A 10757-nucleotide genomic window follows, 5' to 3' on the forward strand; every position below is an offset into this window, starting at 1 on the left:
TTTTTTTTTTTTTTTCTTCCAGGACCATGACAGATAAAAACAGCAGACCTCCCATTATTTGGTCCCTCATAAGTTTATGATGTATGTCCATGCTCATAGGATAAGGACCCAGGCGGATTCGAACTTACAAAGTCCAAAATCTAAAGTGACAGAAATCTGGCCGCACTAGCCAGGTCACCCTTGTTACACACAGCTGGGGCCGGGCCGGATCGGGCCGCAGCATCTCCACCACTCTCGAATGTGGACGGGTCCTTTTTTCGTGAGTACAGATATTTATCACATCGGCAAAGGCACGGAACGCTTATCGATCTCAACTCATCAAATCTACTGCAGGGATCAATGATGGATGTGAGAAGGAACACACTCTGGTTGCAATCTGCACGAGCAGAATTGCTGGGCGAGTCTAATGTTACTGAACAGCGCCATGGCTTCACTGGGCTGCGAGCTCAAATTTCTTTTGGCAAGATCGGAACGATAGTACATCTGACATCACGAGCCCAACAAGCTCTTTTCCTGGGTTGCGGCCGAATCCTGCTGTGACGGCTTTTTCGCCGAGATCGAAACATATGAATAGAAGTCGGTATTGCGGTAGACTCCGACAGCCGCCACGGCGTTGATGAAGTACTTTTCGAGTCCGAATAGAGTAATGAAGATATAAGGAATGATCGCGCAGAGGTAGAATAGCCGCATCATGGGCCGCACATTCTCCGAGAGGTTCGAGACCTGCACGTCTACAAATCCCGCCTCCTCCAATAGGGTCTGGAGCGTTCCATATTCAGACAGTTCATTGGTCGGCAGCGCTGCAAACTTATTTATAACGTGAAAGCTTCTTGCAACGCGTTCGGGAGCATCGTTAATTCTCTTGTGCTCATATTCGTGCAGTGTGATGCTGCCGCCGGGCTTGAGGACACGGAAGAATTCCCTGAGAGCTTGAGCGGGATCTCTAGCGTGCACAAAGGTTTCCATGGTATAGACTCCATCAAATGTTTCCGGTGTGAGCGTTTCCAGGTGGTGGTAATCCATCTTGTCGATGCTAATTGCATGCTCCAGTCCCGCCTTTTTGACATTATCCCGCGCCCATTTGACATGGCGACTGATGATGTCGATGCCACGGACTCTTAGACCTTTGCGCGCAAGGTAAATGGCAACAAAGCCAGCACCGCAACCCGCGTCTAGCACGAGTGACCCGGGCTTGAGTCCGAGAGAGTTGTAGAGATACTCTTCCATCCTCCGGAGGGCAGCACCTATGGGAAACGGCCATAATGTGCCTGGCTCATAGTATCCGAAGTGGCGCGTGCCGCCGAGAAATACGCGATAGCCGATGCGGCTCTCGAGGGAGCCATAGTATCGTTGAAGGGCCGGGTTTGCATCGATACGGGGCTTTGGGGAGGCGCCGGACATTATTCGGTCGAATGCTCTGTTTCTTCATACGAGACTTCTGATGGACGCTTCTTTCCACTCAATTGAGAGCAAAGAACAGTCAGAATCCAGCTTCGACGGCGGAGTTATCCAAGATACCAAGAGAAACTATTGACTTGGCAACTAACAAGAACTTGTTGCTGCTGCTTCTTCGACAGGAAAGATCTTCAACTTGGCTTTCTTATTCGGTGAATCTCATCTCAGGAACAACAAGAAGAATGAAAGTGAAATTGTCTGAAGTCTACTACCCAATTCCAGCGGGGATTGCCTGCCACGCGGCCCACGCCCCTGGAGTTGGGAGGTGGAGAGCCTTAGATATCGATCAGCCGCCAACAAAGGATTTTAATTACGCAAGACGACGATCGGCGTCTCATGTTCGGCCAGGGGCAATCTTGGGACTCACTTTTAAGCCGCAATCAATCAAACGCTCAAAAGCATAGTATCGAGCGGCTTGGACCTGCACAAGTTACTTGCGGTCTTCACTTGGCTTTGTTCATATTTCTTCACTTTTTGACCCTTTCAGGTTAGGAACGTAAACACAATTGCTGCATTTGGCATGAGGCCTTCCATTAGGTCCCAATTTCTCCAAAGTCCAGACTCTGCATGCCCAGGCAGATTCAGGTCAAGACCAGAAGAGTCGGGAGATATATTCGCGATTATTCCTTTTTGCCTTGTCTGGAAAGTGGAAAGTCTGGTCGCTGACTAACGTGCGCACTTGCATACTTAGTCAATGAACTCCTTGAGACGGAACAACTTGTTACTCTGTTCTTCATGCTATTCTACTCATAATCAAAATCATCGTTATGTTCAATCTATAATCAAATCATTCACTTTTCGATATAATGCTCGCCTCTCCGTGGCTCATAATATCGAAGCTCTCCTCGCTGGCAGAAGTTCGCAGCGGACTGGACAAGTCCTCTGTATGGCCCTGGAAGGCAGCCGAGTTTTGATCCCATCGCCGATCGCCAATCCACTCTAGACCATCGCCAGAACCGGGCCCCTTAAACTTGCGCCGGGATTGTTCCTGCTCCTCAAGGGATAGAGCCGACGACGACAATGGCAGCAGCAGATTTCGCCGATGCCATGCGCCGAGGAACATCCCGTCTGGATCAACCTCATTCCTGATCTTCAGCCATTCGTCCATGTCCGACCCGTATAGATCGCGCAGCTCCTGCGGGCTGAGGATGGAAAAGAACTTGGCCCAGTGAGGTCGCCCGCCCAGCTCTCGCATCAGCCACTCGAACGCTTGATAGTATCGCTCTGTGCCTGGAGGATCGCGCCGGTACGGGCGATACATGATCGTATTCAGGTACAGCGTCGGACCGGTGCGGCAGGATGGATCCAGGTACGGGTGAGGCGAGTCCGTCACAGTGGAATCGGAGACTCGCACCTCAATCGGACTATGCACATAGACTCCCTTGGAGCTGAAGGGGATGCGCGCCGTCTCTTCATCACCGTGGATCCATGCTGATAGTCGAGTAATAGCTTCGGGCCCTTTTTCTAATGGAAGTGCCCATTCATTTACAAACTGCGAGTACAGACAATCCATCAACAGGCCTTTCCGTGCCGGCTCGACTGCTTCGGTAACGTGAGCCTTCGGTTTGAATCCATACTGCATGCCAAACACGAACCACTCCACCCACGGGAGGATCCGCGGGAACCAACGCGCCAATGCCAGTAAATTGTGATAGATATGATAGCCCAATCGGCCCCCGTAAAATGTCGTCGGTGGGTCCCGGAGAGGGAGATCAGTCTTGTCAGCGTGCCAGACAACGGCCCGCTTCATATACGGAAGCCACCAGACGCGTACAAAGTGATGGGATGTCCAGAGGCCCTTGCTCCAATTTTCCAGGATCTCGGAGAGCGGGTGTAAGGACTGCTTCCAAGCAATTTTAAACGACCGTGTCGCTTGGAACGTGATCTCGGTGATGATCCCGAGCGCCCCAAGGGACACCAGTGCCGCGCGGAATAGGGACGGATTATTGGTCGCGCTGCAGCGTACCGTCTGGCCGTTCGCCAGCGTGATCGCTAGGCTCCGGATGCACTCCGAGAGCGGACCATGGTATGCCGAGCTGCCATGAGTCCCCGTCGTAATGGCACCGGCGATGGACTGAGCGTCAATGCTGCCGAGATTTGGAAGCGTCCATCCATGTGGCTCTAGCTGTTCGCCGATATCCCTGAGGCGGATCCCGGCCTGGACTGTGACGAGTCCATCTGGCGAAATGTTAAGAACACGATTGAAATGGTCGAGGTTAACCACCCACGACGACGTGCAGGTCAAGTCCGACGGTGAATGTCCACTGCCCACCACTACAATACGGCGACGGCAGCGCCGGGCCAGCTTCACAACTTTTTGAATTTCCTCCAGAGAATGTGGCTGAATGTACAGCTCCGGTCGAGAATAGAACGTCCGGGCCCAGGTATGGTGGATGTGATGCTGGGTCGCGCGAAAGGGGACGTCCGGATCGAGCCGGGCTAGTTCACGCTCGATGGAGGGGTCCATGAGATAAAGCTTGTTGACCTGCAGATTTGGCTTGATTTGCAGATGCTGCCGCAAATGCGATTGGTTGGTGGCGTTCTCGTTTCGTTTCTTTTTCTGCTCTGGACCCAATCACAAGGGCCAGATCTCAAGGCATGATCGGAGAACGAGAACACGGTGCAAAAGTGAAGGAAGGACAAGGAGGATCTACTCTAGGAAAAGTCCCTGAATCCATTCCTGTTCTTTTTCGCGATGGATTAGTCACTCTCTTCCGCCGATGAGCTGATTTCGGATGATTATGAGACGCGGATGTTTGTAACTCGACTATACCGACATGAGAAAGCGGTGAGCATAGCCCGCCGTTATCTGTGGGCAATGGCTCACATGGCGTGATTTGATGATTGGCTAGGGCTGTCGGAGCCGGCTCGGGGAGGTATACCGGGCGGACCGAGAAGCCTAAAGAAGCAAGAGATTAGGGCTTAGGGCTACGGACTTAGGTTATCTTATCGCTGATTGCTGATAACGATCATGGTGGGCTGTGGGGACCTTGACGACATTACGACAGCTTCTCTTGTGCCTTTCATGTCTAGTGCAGTCATGAAGAGGAGACGATTTTTACATACCGGACAATTACCATGAAACGCCAATTCCTTCCTATCAGCGCGCTAGCCGCGTGGGCGACACTGAACGGCATCGCATTCCCCGATGTCGCCTTCGAAAAATCGCAGTCTTCAAATTCGGACGCAGATTCTGAAGCCAGAAGGAGCGGCAGTAGGGCTACAACTGTCGCCGATAAAGGATCAGCGGTGTTTGCAAAGGCGGAGAAATACAATGGCGATCCGGAAGACGAAACCTCGCGGCCAGAAATCTTGATTTCCGTGCCGCGGGACATGGTTCTTTCATTGGGCTCGGTGCAAGAGTATGCGAAGAGCGATACTTTGCTGCGGGAGGTATTGGATGCAGTAGGAAGCTTCGGACGGGTATGTAGGAGTCTGTCTCTAAGCAATTAGACAAAACAAAAGGCCTTTTGTTGACCAGAATGAGTAGACGCCACGAGGCGCGATTCTAATATTTCTCCTATTGCAAATCACGTATACTGCCCTAAATGAGAGAACGGATAATGATCCCGCCGTGGAAGAAACGAAGAAACGTGGAATTTCACATCCCTGGTCGGAATATATCAAATTCCTGCCAGAAACTATTCCCATTCCGACTTTCTACACTGAGGATGAGCGTGCAATTCTCTATGGTACGTCGCTCAAGGATGCCGTCGATGCGAAGCTCGGCGCGCTTGAGCGGGAATTTGAACTCCTACGCACGTCAACGCAGAATATCCCCTGGTGCCAGCGGCACTGGTGGGCTGTTGAAACCGGGCAATTGAGCATGGACGACTGGAAGACCGTGGATGCGTTGTACAGGTCGCGTGCGTTGGACTTGCCGGGGACCGGCCATGCGATGGTTCCGTGCGTGGATATGGCGAATCATGCAGGAGGAGACGACACGGTGGCCGTCTACGAGACCGGCGAGAACGGGGATGCGGTGCTGCAGTTGCGGTGGGGGAAGCGACTTTTGCCGGGGCAGGAGATTACTATCACGTTAGTTATCCCTAACAAAGTGTGGCCACAGATTGCAGATGGTATTAACATTGCATGGGCAGTTACGGCGACGACAAAGGCGCGTCGGAAATGATCTTTTCCTACGGATTTCTCGAGAACACCGTCGAAGACGCGAAACAATTATTCCTCGACTTGGACATTCCAGATGATGATCCGCTCAAACCTGCAAAGAGGGCAATCTGCAAAGACGCCCCTGGAGTCAGACTATATTCCACCAACAAGGACGACAACGGAAAAAACGATGACAACAGTCCTGCATCCACGGGCTGGGAAAGCGGTTTCGTCTGGTGGGCCTGCGTAAACGAAGAAGATGGCTTGAACTTCCAAGTCCTGCAGACGTTTGATGGCCAGCAGGAGCTTCGAGCGACATGGAAAGGCCAGCAGCTCAACCCAGACATAACTTCCCTTGAGGACCTGGTTCTTTCCGACTCTCAAAAGGACATTTTCAAACTGCGCGCCAACGTCATCATCCAGGGTCGCCTAGAGCGGCAGCTCTCACTACTGGAAGAGACCGCGAGCGCGTTCGACGAGGTAGAGCATGATCCAAGTGGTGATCGAACGGGTATTCGAACAGAAGTGTACGAGACAATTGGGAGGTTGAGAAAGCTGGAAATGGACCTGTTGCGGAGGGGCCTGAAGGATCTAAGCAAAGAGGTATGCCGGAAAGAACTTGACTTGTTTTATTCATTACATGCTGATACATTGTGTCTAGAGGGAGGATTTGTTGTCGTCTCCGACGGTCAAGGAATTTCTCGAAAGAGAAAGGGAGCAGGATGTCGACGACTTCTCCTGATCTGAATTGTGCAAGTTTCTCGAGCTTGAATGTATGCGAACTGAATCTGTCAGCGGATAAGGAAATCTGACGACGGTGATATCTATCATGATTACCATATACCTGATATCGTACAAGAGCAGCAGCCTCAATTATCATATATTGCCTCTTCTCATCTCTGCCCTACGCTGGGTTTCTTTCTTTGCCGTTTCGACCCATTCCTCATACTTTCCATCCTTGACCTTTTGCCGGACGACACCCTTCAGGACCTCTCCTATGAAACCAACAAAGTTCGATCGACGGAGAGAGTTCTCCCACGCCCATGCACGGCGCTTCTGATTCTCTCGCTCAAGAAGCTCCATGTCACCAAACTCCTGCGCCCGGATGCGCAGATCCCGCACCACGGCCATCAGGTTGAACCTGATCTCGCCAGCGGGGTACCGTGCGATCCGCCGCTGGAGAACTTCGATGACCTTCTCCGGGAAGTTCTCTGCATCGCACGGCCCATGGCTAATCGGGTGTGGCTGGAGACCGTCCAGCTCGTACAGCGTGCCGTTCACTGGTGTGTATGCGATAAAGTGGTACAGATCCGCGTCTTCATCCGCCGGCGCTGGACGCTGCGTCTCGTCGACAAATGGCGATGCGCGCGCAAACGCGTTGTGCGCCGTACGGATTACCTCCGAGTTACTCAGGGCCTCGCCGCGAAGATCTGGCGGGAACCCCGCGGTGAACTCCTTGAACGCGCTAAGCTCCGGGCCGATGTTGATCGGTGCCAGTGTACTCGATCCGCTGGATTCGTCGTGGTTCAGGATCACGGATAGGATCGCCTGTGTTCCGCAGGCATTCTGAATTGTCTGTGCAGCGAAGAAGAGCCCATTCTCTGTTGCGGTTTGGTCGTAAGTGCCGTCCTCCGGTGATGTTGCGTCGCGGGATCGGCCGCTGAGCCATTTAAAGAGGAAGATCACGCCGTAAACTGGGCTGTATTTAGGAAGTCAGACACAATTCAGCAACTTTATTGTCTCCTGCCACGTGATAGCATATAAATCTACAGTACCTTAGTGATCGAATTGTGTCTGGATCAAGCGAGATGAGCTCTTCGAATTGAACACCTTGAACACCGAGATTCTCGATCAACGACGTAAACACGCCCTAAAATTTTATTAACCAGCCGAGTCATTCTAATCCATCTGGCATAACGTACTTCATCGGACTCGATTGTACTCCACCCGCCGCTCTCCGCCATCCTGAGCTTGAACGCACGATATACGGCACCGTTGACAAATTCGGTAGGCTAAACACGCAGTTGATGAGACTATCCAGGAATCGTCGAGGCAAAGCTAAACCGCAACACGAAAGCCTCTATCAATGGCGGAATTGAGGCTCCAAACTGGCAAGCTCCTCTCTTTAGGTAGTTAAGCTATTCTGGATTGAAATGATTTCATTGAGTGTTTGGAGAGGTCCTGTGATGGCTTGGATGTTGTTGAAACTATTCCTAAAATAGTTAGAAAATCAAAATTACATTTATTAAACTGCAAACTACTAATTTGGATTAGTGCTTAACTGTCTCGTAGTTTTGGGGAATAGTTAACTTACTCGAACGTATACGGAGTACGGAGTACGGGCTACTCCGCACATCCCCCGCCATTTCATATACAACCCGTGTCATTGCATATTAGATATAGGTGATTGCAACCACATTCGCTTAACTGGTCCTTTTTTTTTTTTTCTTCGTCGTGTTTCCATAGTTGTCAGTTTTCGTCACTGTTTCGTCGACTAATCTAGTGTCAAATTGCCTCGTCCATTACTTCACAAGACTCCAATCCTGCGTTTCTCATCGAAATATGCACATCGCAATGGCTGCCAACACTCAACTCCGTGCTTTTCCTCTCCTCGAAACTATTCGTTTCACGACTCCTCGTGATGCCGAGGAGGAGATCAGCCAGTTCGGTAGCCGTCATGGCTACGCCCTTATTCGACTGCGTTCGAAATCGAAGACGGCCAAATTGCCAAAGTTTATCTTCGTTGTGACCGGGGAGGCTCATTCAATCCGCGAGAAGACAGTGCCAAACAACGCAATCGTACTTCCCGGTTGATCGGATGCCCATTCTCAGCTTATCTTGCCTTCAAGAAACTCACTGGCGAATGGGAGCTGATAGTTCGCAATCCAAATCACAATCACGACTTTTCGCCAGTGGTCACGCATCCTTGTCTTCGAGCCAGGGCGATAAGTCGTCTTCGGGATGAGATCATCGAACGCACCGATGCTGGGATGGTGCCTCGGGACAACTATTCAATGATCCAGCGTGGGGATCCAGAGAACCCACCAGAAATCACTGGCCAAGATGACCTATAAGAACCGTTCGCGCCAATTTTTCCCTCAAGGTGCTTGTTAAATCGTCTGGCGCCTAATTGTTGAATATGATGCGTCGGGAAATCCATCCTGCACGATTCAAGCTAACTGGGCGACCCTGCATCAGACGAGTATGACGAGCACAATATCGGCATGACAGATCCAGGAGCACGGCTGTGCGGGCGGATAATGCTCCTGCCCATAAACCATTTTTCGCAGCAAGAGATATAACTATCACGAAGCGCAGCGGATATTGTGGCCCGGAAACTCACCGGATTTAAATATGATCAATCCAGCCTGGAACTGGCTCAAATGGCGGAGCACTCCGTACAGCGTCAGAAATCATTTCGATACTCTCGAAATCAGCCAAGCCACCGATTGGGATACGTTCCAAGTCTCTATTTCGGACTTCCGAACATCCAACATCGGCGATCATACTCGACACTCTCCATGGTAAGTATGTTTCGTTTCGATATAACGGCCAGCGCGACACATCCGCACGCTGCGTCTGTTTGGCAAATTTATTTTACGTAGGCTGGTCTGCTACGAGAGTGGGAAGCCTAGATAGCCCTAACTACAGAGTCGAAAGCCTTGCGAACAGCCGTAGACGTGACTACAGAATTGGAACAACAAGCATGGGCGGGATGAAGATGGCGAACAACAAAGAAACGCTCAAGGTTGTGCGTAGCGAAATTCGCTTAGTTAGCTCGCCGACGTAATCGGGCACCTGACCCTAGATGCCCTAGATGGCAACCAAGCCGTACGTAAAGCAGCTGTACCTAAAAGAAGCCTCATGTAGTGGAGGACGGCTAGAGGGGAAAGAGTGGTATCAGTAGGACTTGAATGAGTTAGGATGGAGAGTACTGACAATCTTGTACTGACTCCTGATCCATTGACAGGTCGGACTGTAGTCCGTATTGTTACCCCTTCAGCTCTAATCATCTTGCTTAACACTTACGAAAATTGAGTAGGAAACGTCCTGGTAGATACTAGCCAAGGGGAAAAAAAAGGGGATATTGATGCAAGTTATATTCTGAGATTGCTCTATGTCTGGTCTTTGAGTATGGATGCTCACAATGTCGAAGAGGCATGATCGATGAAACCATCTTGCATGTTCTAGGAAGCCGTGCTCGTCTCGGGTCGAATTTGTGAAGTTATTGGATTGGCATCCTGCCACCTGTAGGTCGTCTCGAAGCTCGTCCTTCCTTTGTAGGGAGAAGGATCACAAGTAGTGGAGCAGCATGCACACGTATGCTCTGACCATTTGTCCAGACTGCGCAGGCAATGCAGGCGATATTGGTGCCTTGACTGTGGTGGTTTGACAAGAACATGGGCCCAGAGGGTTGGCATTCATGATCTTCCTGCTAGATTTCTGGAGTAACAGGAGATGTCTAGCCGATTTCGATACACAGGTTTATCCTCGTTGATAAGAGACGATGGCTATATAACATCGCTGAAGTCGGGAGAGATCACAAGAATGAGATCAAGACATTAGCTGAATATCGGTCAAGTCCACTCAAACTGAAGAACACTACCAGAGATGGTGCTGCTACCAGCTTCGAACACCGTGGGAGTTGATCAATCGAGAATGGCTGTCTTTCTGGCGTCGACTCCAATACAACAGGCTTCTTTAGCTATTTAACACCCCATGAACACGGATTAGTGACTTTCGAGCTTACACATTGATGCTGCCAACAACTAACGTGGCCAACTGTCAGTGGTTCCTGCAAAAACTTTGAACATACTTGAGCCAGTTATCTTCTCGTTTTGATATTCTCCGGATTTGAGCTCATCTACTCCAGACTGAACAGAGTGCAACATCCTCGTTTCTATGCATTCCTTGCCGTACCAAATAAAATTACCTAAAAAAGTAACCATATGCACCTCCACAGTACACCAATCCAATTCCGGTCTAAGTTAGCTTAATCATGCCCGGCGCGCCCGAGATCTACACCAAAGTTCAGGGTTCACCCCCCCCGGCCGATCTCCCTCTTGTCACTGCTTACGCTCCCAGGGTCCTCACTCGCATTCTCGTATTGTTTAATCTAAAATTCTCACCTATCAATCGACATGAACACGAGTTGACCATCAACCCCGTATCCGATCCCTTGGAACGGTTCC

General features: G+C 50.7%; 4 protein-coding genes across 4 annotated transcripts; 1 reads left to right on the forward strand and 3 right to left on the reverse strand.

The window, feature by feature from the left end:
* Window positions 1-489: 489 nt before the first annotated feature.
* On the reverse strand, window positions 490-1401 carry VTN49DRAFT_2696 (uncharacterized protein; the record flags this gene model as incomplete). Its single annotated transcript, XM_069410449.1, has 1 exon — window positions 490-1401. One exon carries the CDS (start codon window positions 1399-1401, stop codon window positions 490-492), a length of 912 nt encoding a protein of 303 aa, XP_069269254.1.
* An 841-nt stretch (window positions 1402-2242) lies between these two features.
* Window positions 2243-3922, reverse strand: VTN49DRAFT_2697 (uncharacterized protein; the record flags this gene model as incomplete). Its single annotated transcript, XM_069410450.1, has 1 exon — window positions 2243-3922. The coding sequence occupies one exon, from the start codon at window positions 3920-3922 to the stop codon at window positions 2243-2245; it is 1680 nt and encodes a 559-aa protein (XP_069269255.1).
* A 611-nt stretch (window positions 3923-4533) lies between these two features.
* On the forward strand, window positions 4534-6307 carry VTN49DRAFT_2698 (uncharacterized protein; the record flags this gene model as incomplete). Its single annotated transcript, XM_069410451.1, has 4 exons — window positions 4534-4878; window positions 4946-5493; window positions 5556-6168; window positions 6227-6307. The coding sequence occupies 4 exons, from the start codon at window positions 4534-4536 to the stop codon at window positions 6305-6307; spliced, it is 1587 nt and encodes a 528-aa protein (XP_069269256.1).
* Window positions 6308-6441: 134 nt separating this feature from the next.
* VTN49DRAFT_2699 (uncharacterized protein) lies at window positions 6442-7529 on the reverse strand (the record flags this gene model as incomplete). The annotated part of the gene is made up of 3 exons (XM_069410452.1): window positions 6442-7264; window positions 7341-7435; window positions 7488-7529. The coding sequence occupies 3 exons, from the start codon at window positions 7527-7529 to the stop codon at window positions 6442-6444; spliced, it is 960 nt and encodes a 319-aa protein (XP_069269257.1).
* Window positions 7530-10757: the final 3228 nt, after the last annotated feature.

Source organism: Thermomyces lanuginosus (assembly GCF_041956635.1).
Source record: "Thermomyces lanuginosus strain ATCC 200065 unplaced genomic scaffold VTN49scaffold_27, whole genome shotgun sequence".
NCBI lineage: Eukaryota > Fungi > Ascomycota > Eurotiomycetes > Eurotiales > Trichocomaceae > Thermomyces > Thermomyces lanuginosus.